This window comes from Lepidochelys kempii, chromosome 1 (genome assembly GCF_965140265.1).
Source record: "Lepidochelys kempii isolate rLepKem1 chromosome 1, rLepKem1.hap2, whole genome shotgun sequence".
Classification (NCBI taxonomy): domain Eukaryota; kingdom Metazoa; phylum Chordata; order Testudines; family Cheloniidae; genus Lepidochelys; species Lepidochelys kempii.
The window spans coordinates 255,229,840-255,246,846 of record NC_133256.1 but is presented as its reverse complement, the minus strand read 5'-3'; the positions used below and the strand labels follow the sequence as shown (position 1 = coordinate 255,246,846).

Below are 17,007 nucleotides of genomic sequence, written 5' to 3'. Positions count from 1 at the left end.
CCTTCCACTGATCTAACCCTTTCCTACAGAGCGGGGCAAAAGGAAAGTGTCCAGTTTATTCAGTTGCCCTTTAAGTGACCCCCATCCCTGCGCTGCTTCCAAGCGAGCCAGTCGTCTAGCAGCTTGCAGTGCATGGCTGGAGAGGGAACTCCCCTCCCCACCGCTTCGGCAGAGCTTTTATTTAGTGGAAATCTTTAAATGAACAAAGAGCAGATCCAGCAGCAGCTACCTGCTGGAGACAGGAGGGGTTAGCTCCTGCTGACGCTTCCCACAGGTTCAGGACATTGATCAGGGTGATCACAATATGAAGGTTCAGAGGGTGCCCGCTCTCAGCAGTCATGGTCCCCCCGCTCCCCTCCTACCCCGAGCCGGTGTCCGCTCCTGCTCTCAGCAGTCTGGCTCCCCAGGTTCCTCTGCCCACAAGGGCGGCAGCACACACTCTCCAAGAGGGTCAGGACGTTGCTTGTTTAATGTGCGATACAAAAGGCAAGTCTCCAAGGTTACAGGAATAATCAGCATTAGCCCCAGGCCTTGCACGCTCCTCCCCTGCCATGTCTGCATAGGGCAGCATGCACTGTTTGTTTAAAGTGTTCTCTTCTTTCTCTCAGAGACACTCTCCTCTCACCCCCCCCCATTCCACAGCGGGAACAAGGGGAGGCTTAGCTGGACGTCATGGGGGGAGTTAAGTCCGGGGCGGGGGGACGGAGACTAAAGGAGATCCAAGAATCAAAGCAATTCACCTCAAAGCGTTTGCTGAAGGCACATCTGCCCCTTTGCCCCCCTTTCCAGAGTGGGACTGCACGCACCCCTCCACCCTCGGATTTGGTACCGTTTGCAGCCCCTTCCCCATCTCCAGCCATGAGATTCGGTACCTGGACTACGGGTGACAAAATCACACGGCCCCCGAGTAGGGTTCTGGGGGCACAAGGGGGGTGTTGCATATATGTGCTTGTGCGACAGGGAAACAAATACTAGAGGCCTCCCTGCTGTCAGTGCTCTCCCCATCACTGCAATCGCCCCACCCCTGCGCGTCCCACTGCAGCAGGGGATGGGCAAAGCTCAGCCCTGAGAGCAGCAGGGAGGTAGGGAGGGGACCCAATCTGGAGAGCAGCCTAGAACAGAGCGCCCCAGCTAGACGTGGGAGATGCAGGAAAGACCCCAGATGCGGACACCTCCCGGCTGCCAGTTCTCAGGAGGGGTTACAGTGATTTCACTGGAAAGAAGGGTGGGGAGAGCCCTCCGCTTGCCCCCATCACAATAAGATACCCCAGGGCCCCCAGACTCGTCTGGCAACATCTCCAGCAGCTTCACCAGCGCTCTTCGTGGGCCTACTCCATGATGTCCCCAAAACACAGCAATAATTAACTTAACCCCAAAGCAGCCTAAGATTGGTAAGTGGAGGGGAGGAGTGAGAGGAGAGCAATGGGGGCGCAGGGCCCTTCCTCTCCCGGCCCCTGGCAGGGATGGAGCACCACAGCGTGTGTCCTCTTGCTCCACAGCACACCAGTCCATAGGGTTCATAAGGCAAACATAGTGTCGTCTTCCTTCTCCTGCTTCCGGTGCGGACTGGAGGCGGCAGGTGGCCCTGCTCGGGGGCTGGGGAGTGCGGGCAGTTGGTCCGCCACCTTTGCTCGCTCTTCCAGGAACTTGTCGAACTCTGGGGCAGGAAGAGAGAGTTAGTGCCGAGGAGGGCTCTGAGAAGGGCTCAGGAGGAAGGAGGGGCCGGCGGCTCTTACCTTCGCTGGTGACGCCCTTTGCCTCTTCCGTCTTTTCCCCCTGGGAAAGGAGAAGACAGACATGTTGGGAAGCAGGCCTGAGCACCCCAGGTGGACACAGCGCTCCGATCCACCTAGGCAGATGGGACTGCAATCCTCACCCCTACTGACAGGAAAGGGGGAGGTTTCTCTACCCAACCCCCAGCAGGAACAGCTGACAGAGCTGGCAGGAGGGCAAGAAAACTCTTCACCCAGATCAGATTTCCCTGGAAGCCTTTTGCCAGCCTTGTGGCTGCAGACAGACACCCTCTGCTTCCACGCCACATGAGAGACCCCACCAATCCCCTTGCTCACCACACAGCCAGGAGAGCCTTGGTCACCTGGGTCGCCCTGCTGTCTCTCAGCTGCCCCCTCCCAGCAGTGCACTGGGGGCACGCTGCACAGCCTTTCCCGGTCCTGTTACCCACCCTCTCCCCTCAGTCAGGAGGTCCTGCTCCAAGACCCTGGCTGACTTCACCGGGACGACGCACACACGTCGAGCTAAGCACGCGCCTCAGTGTTGCAGGATCAGGCTCTAGGAGGTGGTTGGGCATAGTGGCCATCCGGAGAGGTGGGGAGGAGGATGGCAGTGTGGAATGAAGGAGCATGGGAAGGTCAGTGGGGTGTGTTCTGAGGAAGGGAGCATGAGGGAAACCCCTGCCCACATCGACCTGTTCCGCACTGCCACCTGCAAGAGCCTTGGACGGTCATCGCCAACATCCAGGGAATTTTGAGCCTCTCCTGGGGCCGAGGGGGAGAGACAGTTCATTGCCAGCCCTGAGCAGTAAGTGAAATGCCAAAGGAACCACCCCGTTCTGCCCCTCACTTACCACATCAGTGGAAAGCCACTGCTCGATATCCTCCATGAAGCCAGCCTGGGGGACAGGGATCTGGAGTTGAAGGAAGAGAGAGGAATGAAGCAGAGAAAGAGAGGACATTTCTCAAACCCATCCTGGCAGAAACTCTCCCCCTCTCACAAGGTTCACTGAGCCCAGCCCCTTGTTGCACTGGCCAATCCCACCACAGCTCTTCCAGCCAACAGTGTCATTTTATGCCTTCTCCCTACCCACAGACGTATCTTCTAGCACATGGGCCTTTCTGAGGGAGCTGGAGGTTTGAGACTGGTGCTGGGGTACTGACACTGGCCTATTCCCTTTACAGGGCTCATTCCCCTCTCCAGCACAGCGCGGTCTGGAAGGGCAGCACTGGCTCAAACTCAGCCAGGTTGCTCAGACAGGAAGCTACGTCCACAGCGGTACTTTTCTGGATTCCCCTTGCTATCACTGCCAATTCTGACCCAAAGAGCATGAGATTTGCCGTTCCACAGCATGTGACATCACAGCCCACCACACTGCAGACAAGGGGGCTGCCACAGGTTTGGCTTCACATCACCGCTGTGGGGTCAGATTTGAGGAAGAGGTGAGCCTGGCAAGAAGGAAGGCCCAGGTGTAACTGTGGCTCACTGTGGAATGAAGGGGCAGGGGAAGGTTGCTGGAGATGCCAAAGGGGAAGCTGTGGAAATGCATACAGGAGGGAAAACTCCTCTACAGTTAAGGTGGAGATACGTGACTGCTGGCTCCCCCATGGAAGCGCCTCTTTCAGATGTGCTTTCACCATTGGTCAATTCCACTGTGGAAGGGGAGAGGAGCCCAAAGCCTCAGATCCTTATCCCAAGACCATGCCCCAGGACCAGCTGAGAGAGAAGCAGCAGCTGCGGGTTCCCCGAGCAGAAATAGGAGGTGGTCATTTGGAGGCTGTTGTCCCTTCGTCTCCCAAATTCATGGAACCCTCCACAAGGAACAGCAAAGCCAAGCTCAGCGGCAACCCTCTCCTCCCAAGAGCAGGTTCCTCCAAACCAGTCCCTTGCCTCTGGACAGATACTGCCACAGCCTCCCTGGTGTCAAGATGAAGCTCCTCTGGGAGGAGAAGCCCTCAGGTAGTTACCATGGTTGGTGGGGGGCAGGCTGCGATTATGGAGGTTTCAATCTGTCCTGAGCGGGATCCCCAAGGCTATAGAGAGTAGAGATTTTTACAAGCTAACTGGACAGCGTGTGGGGACTTCCCAGACCAGAGGTTTCTCTGGGCTGGGCGCTGCTAGGAAGCCTGAAGCCTCAGCCTGAAAGGAGAAGCCCTGTGAGTGTATTGCTGCCCCAGGGACTGAACCTGAGACCTCTGGGTCTAAAAGCACAGGCCCTGCTGCTTGAGCTGAAGGACCAGGCTCAGTAGCTTCGAGGCAGTAGCAGCCTCAAACCGATTTACACAGTCCAGCTACCAGAGAGGGACAACACGCCACACTGGGGTAATGTGCACTGCACTCTCCCCAGTCCTGAGAATCAGAGGTCAGCAGCCGTTCAAATCCCAGCACTCATCATGATGCCCTTGCTTAGGCTGACAGCGACGGAACACCAGACTGGCGCACCTATCCAGACCCGGCCCTTTCGCTAAAGCGATAGATGCTTATGCTTTTGGTCCTGGGTTCAATCCCTACAGATTTCTCCTAGGGCATGACTACACCAGGTGAGGAGCCACAGCCTCTGGCTTCTTTCCTCTTAGTCTCTACTACCTGCCCAGTCCAGGGTGCCCTTCAGGAATGTTGGGGTTTGGCCGGGCTCCTCATTGCCCAGCCATTCTCCCATTGCCTGCAGTGTGTGCCCAGACGCTGTACCAGTTTCAAACCCTAGCCCAGCAGCACCGGCTCTCTTTGCTCTCCACCGGCTATGCGCCTCCTCACCATTCCTTGCTGCACCATCCAGTTAGTTAGTGGGGCTCCATCAATGGAAGCTCTAGGTTCCATCTGCTTAAGAGAGAGGCTGCACTGAGGGCTGCTTTCGAAGTGGGAGGTTGAGGAGAGGATGGGAGCAGAGCAAGTCAATCCCTGACCATCCAGAACTCCAGGAGGGTGGGGAGCAGGAGTCTACAGGACAAAGAAGGAGTCCACCTCTGCTCGGGGGCTTGGAGAAGGGGATAGGGAGCCTCACACCACTCCGGGACCAAATCCAATCCAGGCCCAGGTTTAGCGACGACTGGAAATTACCACCATCACACTGGTTAAGGATTGGCTTGCATGAAATACATTGGGAGGCTCTACCCTAATGGACCTCGTTGACTGGCACTGCCGTTGGGCAGGAAGGATGGGCCCATTACTGGTGGGGTGTGGAAAGCCCCACGGCCACTTACCGCTCCTGTGCTCTGCTGCCGGGCATCTAGGGCTCCAGCCAGCCCTTTGTTTGCTTGGGGGTCTTCATACTTTACCCTGAAAGAGAGCAGCAGGCTAAAGTGAACGCATAGAAGTGGCAGGAATACACAAGGGGGCAAGCTCCTAGCGGAATTCATACATATAAATATTCAGGGCTGTTGACCACACTACAGCTTGCTTGCTGCGACCCTGAAGATCTCCCTGAGAGATTTAGGAGATCTCAGATGCGTGCAAACACTGGCTTGTTAGAAACACTACAGTAAGGTCCAACCCAAACACTGCAGCAAGATTGTGAGGTACCACAAGAAGGTACTGGGACATTATTGTACGATGGCTGGGCCACCATCTTGGCCAACACCAAGGATGAAACCAGGGACCTCCAGAGCTAAAAGCGAGAGCTGGAGAGCCAGCCTGAGATCTGGAACAGACGGACATCTTCTCTGGACTGGGCAGAGAGGGGAACACAATACACACCGACCAGTGGGTTACAATGGCTGTACAAGGGCCCAGAGCGAAACAAAAACCCGCACCAACACAAGCACACTTCACCCACCTCACCCCTCCCCATGCAAACACGTCGCCCAAACAGACCCCACCCATCACACCCTCACTGACAGTCATGAACCCACTAGCGGCTGAGATTCCACGGACTGTGTAACACATGAGGTCAGACCCGACGAGCAGAATGGTCTCTTCTGGCCTTAACACCCATGAGTGTGCAAATACAACGACCTTGCCACACACAAACACATCTCACCCAAGATCTCTCTCTCTCTCTTTCAGACACACACCACCTATCTGCCTCCTCCTCTACGTCACTCCCTCTCAATTTGCTTGCAGTCCTCATCGGACCAGTGCAGGCCAGAGAGACTAGCTCCTATTCCAGGAGAACGAAGCCACCTTGGATGACGTCCCAGCGCTGGAGGCCTGTGAGCTGGGGAGCTCCCGTCATCTAGCTGCTCTCATTGGAGGGCAAGGGCTTGGGCCACTTGCGCTCAAACTTTTCAAAGAAGTTCTTGTCGGTGAAGGGCCCGCTGTGGACGATGGCGTTGAGGATGAAGTAGAGCACTGCCACCATGCCGCTGATGAGAAAGAAGGGCAAGAAGGGCTTGAGGTGCTTCCAGAACTGCTGAGCCCAGGTACTCATGAGTCACGGGGCCAGGGGGATGCCCCGGCCCCACTGCTGGGATCTCCTGCAGAGGCGCCCTGGTCCGACAGCAGCGGGGGAGCAGCTCAGCACAGAGAGAGGGAGACGCAGGGCTGGTGGCACAGGAAGCCTGAGTCAGCAAGTGCAGAGGCTGGCTGGCAGGAGAGCAAGCGCAAGGGCGGCGAGAGCCGGCTGAAGGGGGTGGCGAGAAATAAATAGAAGATGCCTCGTTTTTGGAACGATCACAGGTCCCTGTCCCTGGAGGATCGGGTTATGCTGGCGAGGATACACTTCCATTCCTGCCCAGCCCCTAGACGGCCGTCCAGCACGGTGGGGGAAGGGAGCGCACTGAGCACATGCCAGGAGATCAGGTTTCATTACAAAATCAGGTGCTGTTGGCTACGATGCTCCTTCCCCATCCTGCCTCTGTCCATGCAGCTCCACTGCACCCCAGCTCTCTGCAGATGGCCCGTTGAAAGCACTCTGCCCGCAGCATATCACGCGCACAGCCTGTGCACCCTCGTCCTCACATGGTTGCTTTCAGGTTATAGCCCAACCACCGTTTGGTAAAAGTGACAGCTATTAAACCATTCAGTGCTAAGTGCTGTGCCAGGTACGTCCATCCTGGGACCCAGACGAGTTTTCATCGGTGTCTGTATTCAAGCACAACCCCCTCAACAACATGTGTTCCAGCGGCAGCAGAGAGAGCTAGTTACCAAGCCAAAATGTTGCCTGGATCGACCCGGGAACCAGGCTTTCTGTCACACAACTGCACATTTTCACGTCCACTTGGCAAGCTCTGCAGGTGGAACTGGCTTAGCAGAAGAGGCAGTCAGTGTTTGGCCTTTGGTCCAGTCAGCACTGGCCACCGGCAGAAACAGGCAGGGAGTTGAACCGCACCCGAAAATCGGTTCAGAGAAGTGCTTTGAGTGAACCACAATAAACTATGACCTGAAAACCTCTCAGTCACATTGAGCCCGAATTGGAATTGAAACCAAAAAAACCAAAACCCGGTAACTGGTTCAAAACAACAGGTTCAATAATCAGACAATGAGGGAGCATTTTCGGGGGAGAAGGGTACTGAGAAAGGGTCTGTCTTGGCTGCACTCTTAAAGAGAGGGGGAGAGACTACACTTCCCAGGAAGCCAGAGGAGGAGATGAGCCAAGAGAGAGGTTCTGGGATGGGTAGTTCTCTTGGCTGTTGTGCCCAGGTAGAGGACTTCCCACAGAAGGGAACTACAACCCCCAAAACACCTCCCTCCCCTCTCTGCCTCCTCCTTCCTCCTGCTTGTTCTTGCTACACAAGGCAGTGTAGTAAGATAGGGCAAGATAGGGCATTTTCTGGGCTGACATTCAGTTTGTCACCTCAGCGGTGAAATATGACAGAGTTCTGGACCATGTTGTACTAGTGCGTGCAAAGAACTTGTTTAAAAAAAAATCGTTTTTCTACAGTGAAAGAAATATGTATCACTGTATTCTTTTGCTAGGAGTTACAACGGCAACATAAGAGTGCGTGACCTTAATCCGCAGGAATGTATTTGAACCAGTTCAAACAGATTCAGCGTGGTTGAACCAGTTACTGAACCATCATTCTAAGTTAGTGCCTGAACCAGAGGCAAACTGGAGCAGGGGTGCCAGAATGGGGGCGGTGGGCAGGGGCCCCCCTGCTTTTTACCAGCTGTAAGGACGAGCGACAGGGGGCGAGTGGAACGAGGTGGGGCAGGGTCTTGGAGGGAAAAGGAAGTGCAAGGGTGGGGCCTCGGGAAGAAGGGGCAGGGCCTTGAGGGTGGCATGGACGCGGGGCCATGGTTCGGGCACCTGTGGCCTCCCACTTTTAGGGTGCTTCTGCCACTCCTGAACCAGAGAGTTAGGAAATATCGATGAACATGAACCAGAAATGAACCAGAATGTTTCACGGTTGGACTCCCTGGAAACAGGACAGCAGGCTAGATGGATCAAGGATCTAAACCCGTACAGCAGGCCAGGGCGAGATTTCACAGAGCATTGGCCCACCTAGTGGGGTGATTTGTATTCCTAATCCAGAGCCCTGCTCCTCATCAGCAACGCTCCTATATCAACCAGCTCCACTCAAGGGGTTAATAAACTCCGTCTCACTTGGCTAAAGCTGCGAAGAATGAATCAGTTAAAGCTGTAAGTTATTTTGCTGCAGCTTCAATTCCCAGAAGCAGTGTGAGAGGCAGACTGGGCAGGGGAAGGATCAATCCTAAAGACTCCCTCGGTCTGCTGTAAGGAACAGAGGATAGCACGACGCGCTCTTGTGGGTTAGGGCCTGGGAGCTCATGGTTTTAAACTTGAAGCACAGGCACCAGAACCAAGATTAACCAAAGACCGTGGCTCTCTAGTGGCTAGTCCAAGGGCAGAGGCTGAGCTACAGAAGCTGGGCTCTTTAGCTGAAGCCGCAATAGTGCTTACACAGCGCTTTTCATCAGCGGATCTCAAAGCACTTGACAAAGGAGGGCAGTGCCATCATCTCCTCCTCTTTTACAGATGGGGAAACTGAGGCACAGAAAGGGGAATTGACTTACCCAAGGTCACCCAGCAGGCCAGTGGCAGAGCTAGGAATAAAAACCAAGTCTCCTGAGTCCTAGTCCAATACTTTATCTACTAGGTCACACTGCCACCCGCTAAGTGCTCATGGTTTGAGATCTAGAGGTCCCAAGTTCAATCCCCGTTGCTGCCAGCCCACCTGGGGTATTGTGTTACACAAAAATTCAGACAGCGCCAAGGAGGCACAATCACTCCAGTCCTATGTATCCATCCCTTATTGCCCAGCCCAGCCACCCCCTCTGTGACCAACAGGCAAGTGACATACAGACATTCCTTCTCCCATCCCTGACAGGGCATAACAAAGGCCTTAGGGGAAACAGCTAAGAGCAAAGCAATGAGAGCAGAAACCCTGCCCCACAATAGTACATGGAAAGCGCTGGCTCCCTCCTCAGCCTCAGGACTCTCAGGAACGATTAGCAGCTGGGAACTCAGGTCTCCCAACACAGGTGATCCTTTTCCTCCCTGTACCCTGCAATCAAACACGCTCAGAGAACACGAAGGGGAGCAGAAAACAGGAGCCGCCACTCACTCTTTGCGCTGCTCAGCCAGCGAGCTGCCCCGTGTCAAGGCGAACATGTCAAACTCTTCCTCCAGTTTGCCAGAGCTGTCTAGGGACTGCAGCCCCGCACTGACGCTGCCGGAGCCCAGATCTGCGGGGGCAAGAGGGGAGCAAGGTACATCCACAGCACAAGGGACACACCATGAGACAGAGCGTGGAGGCTTGTGGAGCTAGTCTGAAAGCTTGATGCTAATTAAAAAATGTTCAACTTCTGCTTCGGGGCCCCCTTCCTCTCCTTCTGGGCACTGGCTGCAGGGGAAAATCCATCTCTACGGCTATTCAATGGATGCATTTGCAGTTCAGACAAGGGCCCATCAAGAGCACCAGGTTCACCAGCTTTCTGCACTGATTCCTGGGTGATGTCTCTTCAAGACAGGTTAAGTCACACCCTAATAATTACAAACAATGCATCTGATTTCCCTCATGCCTCCTGTCCCCAGAGCACTCTACAAACATTAGCCAATTGACGCCCCTGTGCCCCTCCCTGGGGAGCTCCACACCCAGTAGAGGCCACTGCTTGGTTACTTACTTATGCCAGCCAGCTGAGAGGAGAGGCTGTTGGCAGCTTCGGGCGGCTTGTCTATCAGAGGAGCACTGGGCCCCTTGTTGATCCAACTGTTTTCCACCTCAATTGGGACCTTTGGGGAGAGAGGAGAGTTATTTTCTACTCCTGAAGCCTGGGCTTAGCCCTCACTGATCCCTGCCCGTTCCCCTCACCACGTGCATCTGAGACGGAGGCCCTCCTCAGCAAGAGACCTAGGCCACAGGGTCTGCCCCCTTCTCCTTGCAGGGAGTGGGCTGTGAATGGTGTCAAAGCAAATTCTCCCTAGGTCACCATCCTCCCATCTCTCCTGGATGCCAGCAGGTCAGGTGCTAGCTCAGAGGCCACAGCAGTGCTGATTCTGGTGCCTCTGATCCTTTTCCACGCAGGGACCTGCCCATCGCTGAGCAATACAAGACAAGCGTGGTGGTTGCTACCCCGACACCTGTCTGCCGTCGGTCTAGGGGTCACAACCCCCAGGTTGAGAGACCAAGCTGGACACCCACATTGCTGCCAGCCCTAGACGAGACTTTGGGATTGGGAATGAAACATTTTCCCACGTGACAGTGCAGCAGACCAGCTGGGTTTCAGAGCAGTGCTTACAGCCTGTGAGAAAGGCACAGCGATTCTCCCTCCACCCAACCCAAAAACAGCAGGGCATGGAGGATGCAAACCAGGCTTTGGTACATTCTTATCTGCAAGATGCCCAGAACCTTGCACGGGAAGGGAGCTCAGAGTTACCTTAATGGGCTGGCCAGCCCGGAGCCGCTCAAACCTGCAAGGAAGAGGTGAAATGAGACGACTTTCTATCGCAAGAGCTTTCATGGCTTCCAAGCATTTCAAGTAATTATTCACCCTGATCCTTCTGGCTTAACCCCTCACTCCAAGGGCTGGCTCGGCCTGCCCCTTCACACCTGGAGGAAGGAGAGACCCCTGTTTGGGACCTGAGTCTGACCCAAGGTAACAGATACTGGAGGAAATCCAAAGGGGGCATGTCCTGGCGGATGGCACAGGAAAGGGTCTAATGCCCCCCTGGAAGTATTCCCACCCCAAGTGACCCAGGAGTAGCTTTTCCTTTTCGATGGGAGAGGGGGAAATCCCCTTGCTTCCTCCCAGGATTCATTCAAATCTCCTACTAGTATTACAGGAGGGGCAGGTGGAATGTAGGAGAGTGGCCGATGCCTCTGCCCATGCTAGAGGTCTGGGTATCTACCCTCTCTGTTCTACTCAGCAGCCTCGCGGCTTGGGGGCCTGCTCTGAAGCTCTCCTGTGCAGCCCAAAGGCAGATCCCTCCTCCCATCTGCCCCTTCAGGGCTGTGCTGCAGAGATCTCTTTATGTCCCATCAATAATTACACAAAGGCCAGCATCATGAAGGGACAGAGATGAACCAACACGAGTTGGAGTGGAGACAACCATGTGTTTTCTTGAGTCGAGGGAAGACGGCGGACCCGGGTTGATAGGCCTTGCCAGTTACATTCACGGAAAGACACAGACAGTACATGGGGCAGAATGGGAGCTGCCATGGGAGAACGAGCCCGTGGCTTGTTCCTTGGGAAAGAGCTGGGCTGCTGTGTGAGAGGCAGGGAGGGAGAGGATGGGGGCACGAGGCTTTGGGGTACCGTTCGTAGCGCAGGAACACGTTGTTGAGGTTGTCGTTGACGATGAGCAGCTCCTCCGTTAGCTGTTCGTGGAGGATACGGGGGATCAGCTCCAGCACGCGCTGCTGCATCGCTTTACACGTCCGGTTAAGTTCCTGCCCATGGTGAGAAGAAGGAACAGCAATGGTCAGGCCAAGGACACAGGGGTAGCCTGAGAGTTCACAGCATTGGGGGCTCTGGGTTTAATAGTCGAAGACTATTGGGTCTCTGCCAGCGAGAAGGTAAAAGCCAAGCCCATGGATACTAGCATGAGGGGCTCTTACGGTTACTGGCCTGGTTGGGTCTCCCAGCTCAGGAAAGCTAAAGACTGGGCCCCTGGTTAAGTAGAAATGCCCTATTTCCCAGGCAGAAATAGACAGTCAACCACCTTGGGAGACTATTCCGTGGCCTAACAGCTCTCACTGGTGGGCAGCTTTTCCTTGCAGTTCAGACTAAATTTTCCCCTTTCTAAATTTCATCCTGTCACTCCTCATTATACTCTGTGAAAGCCCACCCTAAATAATTCTCTCCATAACATGCCCAGCCCCCTAGCAGCTAAGTGCAATTTCTCTCCCTGCAGGGCGTGAACACCACTCAGTTCACTGAGCCAGCACTTAGCCGAGCTCTTCGTATTTCTCTCTCCGCCTCAGACGTCTGCTGGAGATTCCTTACCTGAAGGAGTTCAAGGTCAGAGGGCTCAGCCTGTCCGGGCATCAGCTCTGTCAGCATCTCGGACATCACCTTCACATTCCCGTTCACCACTTCCAGCTCGCTGCGCAGCTTCCCAATCTGCAAAGGCAAGAGGAAAGTGCTGACCAGGATCTGACTGCCCACAGCCTGGGCTAAGGAAGGCTACAGGGTTAAGGGCTAAAAGAACTGCTACTGCGGCAGACATGACTCTGACTCCTTGGTTACAGTCTCAGGAGCTCTACCAGCTGGGAATTTTCTAGGCCCTCTAGTTACCATCTCACGGGGCTCCATTTGCTGGAGATAGAACCCAGGCCACCACCAATAACTTCTGCTGCCAGGCCTCAATCTCCAGGCTGAGTTCCTGCATTTTATGCACTGGTACAAGCTGCTGTTGTGACCCAGGTCCCCCTTTGCAACCATTCAGAGAGTCTCACTTGCAAAACGAACAGTGCAGGTGAACAAAATTAACCTCAGTCCGAGCGTGAGCCTGCGCTGAGTGACAGAAGTGGCTAATAAGCCTTGGAGAGCAGTTAATTCACCTCCCATTAGTGCAAGGGCACTAAGTCTGCTAGAAGCTGGATAATTCCATCCTTCTAGGGGAAGGGAGGTGAGAATCTGATGTCATGTTCAGTCAATGGCAGCGTGGAGGATCATGGACAGGGAAAAGAGTGGAATCACTGGCTTCCGGACACTTCCTCCCCGGGCAGAGCTGACAGCCAGGAGAGTCATTCATACACGTGGAGAAAAATCAGCTGGGAGTGGGGCAAAGAGAGATGAAAATGAGGCACTGGCTGAGCAAACTGTCGCCATGATGAGACGTTGAGGAAATGGAAGCCAGGAGCCTGTTCCTGTAAAATCTGTGTCCCCGCACCACTCCTCACCTGTGTGGCTGTGCATCAGGAGATGCCATCTCCTTTTTAAGCTCATCCTGGGCGGATTCCTTTGGGATGTCACTGCTCCGTGTTGGTGACATCGCAGCTTGGCGTGACTGAGTCCCTAGGGCGTTCTAGAGTGGCAGCACCGTCCGGAGGAAGGGGGAGCCCAGGGGCAGCTGTGTTGTGACCAAGAGCTTCAAAGTGAGGGGAGGCGGCAGCAGCAGCAGCACTGGGCCTGTGTTCTGCTTACCTGCTCTGGTGTGGGTGTGATGGGGGCATCGCTGGAGGCACCCGGCCCCCCCGGCAAGGAGACAGGATGCAGGATGGAGTCTACTCCCTGAGGGGAGTCGCCAGCAGGCGAGTTCTGTTCAGACGGAGAGTCAGAGCTATACACAGTCTAGAGAGAGAGAAGAACAAGCACAGCACAAGAGAGAGGAACCAGACAGCTCACAGGTGAGAGGACACAGCTGCTAGAGAGGAATGTTTATACAAACTCACTGTCTGTTTCCAACAGCTCTGCCTGTTTCTCCTTACCATATCTTCTAGGACCCCTGTGTGCCCCTCACCACCCCACTCCCATGGCTTCTGCGCTCTGGGCACAGCCCCTTTCCACCCACACAGGGCCCCACATGTAGACTGCAATCAGAGATCCTTACTCCTAAGGTGAGCTCTGTGGGCTGGCTGCAGTCACAGTCCCATGCCCCAGCCCCAGAGCCCCCATATGGCAGCAGCCATATCTCCTCCCGTCAGAGATCCCCCCTTACCCTCTGCGGTGTGTGGATGGGCGACAGCATGTCGAGGTCAGTCATGGGGAACTCCAGGCCTTTCCTCCTCAGGTCTTCGTAGACAGCTACAACGCCTGTCAGGTCTGGTAAGCTGCGGAACGCATCTGCCCAGGACTGGGGAGAGAAGCAGACGTGCATACCATGAGCAGTTAAAGCATGCACCCTTCCACACAAGCACCTAAGGGCAACATAACCCAGGTCAGGGCCCATGCTCTGGAGATCAGTGCTTGGCACTGCTGAGCCAGAGATCCACATCCCATTCTCGGCTCCAGGAACTGGAAGAGCTGTGGGGGTGAGGCCCGGTGGCCTAGAAGTTGTTATTCAGCACAGCATTGTGGGATACCCTGGTTCCTTGCTCCCCTACTGACCAGCATCTTGCCAAGTGCTTGGAGGCAGGAGAGAGAGGGGCCCTGCCCGGCAATCAGACTTGCCGACTCCTTTCGTCCCTCACTCACCTGTATGAGAGTCAGCACCTTGTCATGCACTATGGTGGGTGGGTTGTTCTTAGGGAGGATGATTCTCACCAGGACGCTTTCCACAAAATCTTGGCTGGCCACGAGAACGTGGAAGCGGTGGCCACAGTTTTTAACGCATGTCTCCAGAACCTGCAGAGTCACAGGGGCGTTAGTTACAGGCCCCTCCATCCCAACCAGTTTGCCTCGCTCCTCTAACCGGCAGGAATGGAGTCCCCGCCTTTCAGTTTGAGGGGAGGCGTTAACGCTTCCATCACACATCCTCCAGGTATCTGGAGATGGAATGTCCACACGGTAGAGATGTGAGAAGTGGGAGGAAGGAGGGGGTGGAGGGAGGGACCCTTCACCTTGGTGGGATCCTCATAACTGCTGGCTAGCTCAGCTTCCTAGCTGAAGGGTGGGGAGTGGCTTTACCTGAGCCATTTCATGATCAGCTGGTACACAGGGCTCTAAAAGGAAAACCCCACATGATGGTATCCCTCATTGCACTTGAAGTAAAGCCTGCCAGATTTGCCACATGCCCGGGCGTGGGGAGCCCTGGCTCCTACAGGAACCCCGGCCTTCCCTACTCAGACAGCAGGAATCACATGGTGTCACTCACTCTGCAGCTCCCAAGATGCAAGCGTCCCCGCTGCACCATCCTCTTGACTCCAGATCCCAGACTCCCTTTACAGTGCCATCCCACACTTTAGTCCAAGGCCCCTTGTCCCCACTCCCAGACTGTGAATACCACTCCCACAGACAACTCCATAACCTCCCTGTCTTATTTGGTTCCAACAGTGACCAATTGAGCTGTACTGTGGTAACCCCTGGAGATGGCAAGGGCCAATGGTAGAGCAACCCAAGGACCTAGCCTAACAGCAGGGTTCATGGAGCTGAGAAAGGGATCACACCACTCACTGTCAAAGCCAGCATGACCTCATGGAAGTTCTTATTTCCTACGATCCGCTTCTTTATGGCTCGGAAGGCATCTTTGGGCCTGGAGAAAGATTACACAGGGGGCTGCACTGGCTGAAGAGACACAAAACAATATGTCTGCCAGCTTCCAGGGACTTGCAGTGAGGGTTGCAATCAGCCAACGATTTGCCCCCAGGCTTTTGCGGTGGCCCAAAGCAACAATGAGTGAGCTGGCTCCCCGTGGTGGCTCTGCCTCGGGAGCAGTCGTTAACACTAGCAAGTTACATTTCCTGGAGCCACGGGCACCTGTGCTGACACCATTGACAATCCACCACGTGCAGAGCGAGGCAGAGAGAGCGAGAAAGAGCAGACAAAAGGAGCTGCGCTAGGAACACGACATTCCTGGATTCACCAGCTGGGACAGAGCAAAATCCTGTGCCAGAAGGGGGAAATTCCACTTCTACGCAGAGATGTTATCCTGAAACCTTAGGAAAAGCACCACCGATGGAATGAACTTCCAGCTGCAATGCAGGGAAGACACAGTGGCAGTGGTCAAGCCTGTAATAGCAGGTGGTGCCGAAGGGTCAGAATAAAGTGCATTTTATGGGGGATGGGATGGGAGTAACAGGGGGTGCTGCAGGTCAGGACTGAGGTGCATTGGCTGAGCTGTCTGGGGCCCAGAGCTGGACCAGCAAGAGGACTGCAGGCTAGGCCTGAGGGACAAGGAGAGAGCTAGGAGTGTGTGTGCAGTGAGGACACCAAGACTGCAACAGAAGAGATACTACAGGTTGCTGCTGAGATGCGCTAACAAAGATGGGTGATTCAGAGAATAAAAAGCTTTGTAAGTGGAGACTGGGCCATCCTAGGAGCTCTCGCTCCAATCCCACGCTGCTGTGGGCGGGACAGAGGGAGCAGCGAAGCCCCCGTTTTGGATTTCATGTAGCATCATTCCCGTTACATACTGTTCTTGACGTCTCTGCAGCCAGAGGGAATGGCCCCTTTGGAGCTCACCAGCAAACCCACTGAGGGTTATTTATAGGGTCCCGAGTTAACATGCCTGGCATTCCCTGGATTTCTGAATGTCTTGTCTTAGGGCTGCTCAGGGAGAGGGGACCTTGGACCTCCCACCCCCTTGCATAGATCTGACTTACTGTGTATGAAAATACCTGAGAGCACAACTCCCAGGGAGAGAAACAGCAAGCTATAAAGAAGGAATACAACAGAATAAAAGAATTTTAAACTTTGCTTCCTCAGAGGGGATGAGAACTTGCTTGAATCGGGTGTAAGTGGGGAACCTGATGGCCCATTTGATAAACTGCTCCCCATGCTGGAATTCTGGGGCATAATGAATGAGGCCTTTGGCAGCTGACATTAGCTAGGCTGCCCCTCTAACTCCCTCTACCAAAGCCCTTACCCTGGGAGTGTCCAGTGACCCAGCTTTTTAATCCCACCAACCCATGCTGCCAGGAGATCTGACTGTCCAGGCTGTGTGCGTTTTTGGAGATGCATACACAGCAGACTCTGGGGTTGCAGCACGTACGTGCACACCGCTTAGTGGGGCCAGCTCCCTTACCCTTCCTCCGTCTCGTTAATGATGTCACAAATCTCCATGTTGAGGGCCCAGTTCTCGCTCTGCAGGGATCCATCGGTAGCTTTCTCTGGGGAAAGGAAAAACAGGACAAGGCTAAGAATGGCCCTGGTTTGCCTCTGACTATTGCTCAGTAGTCAAATGTGAGGAGTGCGGACACCTAGGAATGAAAGGCTGCTCTCACATGGTGGTGGGAGCCAGGCTGCCAAAAAGATGCCCCTCCAGGAATCTTAACCAAAAGGAATGTGGCCAGAATATCCCTGTAAAATCCCAACCCAGCCTGGTGAGGGGAGCCT

At 54.8% G+C, this 17,007-nt stretch overlaps 1 protein-coding gene across 3 annotated transcripts in view; it reads right to left on the bottom strand.

The window, feature by feature from the left end:
• Nucleotides 1–451: 451 nt before the first annotated feature.
• Nucleotides 452–17,007, bottom strand: part of TOM1 (target of myb1 membrane trafficking protein) — a 29,548-nt gene continuing 12,992 nt past the window's right edge. For 2 of the 3 annotated variants that reach the window (XM_073324878.1, XM_073324897.1), the window contains exons 2-16: nucleotides 16,697–16,781; nucleotides 15,127–15,205; nucleotides 14,209–14,358; nucleotides 13,733–13,867; nucleotides 13,219–13,365; nucleotides 12,076–12,192; nucleotides 11,386–11,519; nucleotides 10,507–10,540; nucleotides 9,754–9,862; nucleotides 9,195–9,315; nucleotides 4,932–5,007; nucleotides 4,486–4,548; nucleotides 2,585–2,644; nucleotides 1,737–1,776; nucleotides 452–1,657 (exon numbers count right to left, since the gene is read on the bottom strand). In XM_073324878.1, coding sequence (XP_073180979.1) covers nucleotides 1,518–1,657; nucleotides 1,737–1,776; nucleotides 2,585–2,644; nucleotides 4,486–4,548; nucleotides 4,932–5,007; nucleotides 9,195–9,315; nucleotides 9,754–9,862; nucleotides 10,507–10,540; nucleotides 11,386–11,519; nucleotides 12,076–12,192; nucleotides 13,219–13,365; nucleotides 13,733–13,867; nucleotides 14,209–14,358; nucleotides 15,127–15,205; nucleotides 16,697–16,781 — 1,490 coding nt within the window. In that variant the 3' untranslated portion in view covers nucleotides 452–1,517. The remainder of the gene's footprint in view (nucleotides 1,658–1,736; nucleotides 1,777–2,584; nucleotides 2,645–4,485; nucleotides 4,549–4,931; nucleotides 5,008–9,194; nucleotides 9,316–9,753; nucleotides 9,863–10,506; nucleotides 10,541–11,385; nucleotides 11,520–12,075; nucleotides 12,193–13,218; nucleotides 13,366–13,732; nucleotides 13,868–14,208; nucleotides 14,359–15,126; nucleotides 15,206–16,696; nucleotides 16,782–17,007) is intronic. The other variant, XM_073324888.1, reaches the window with a different exon arrangement.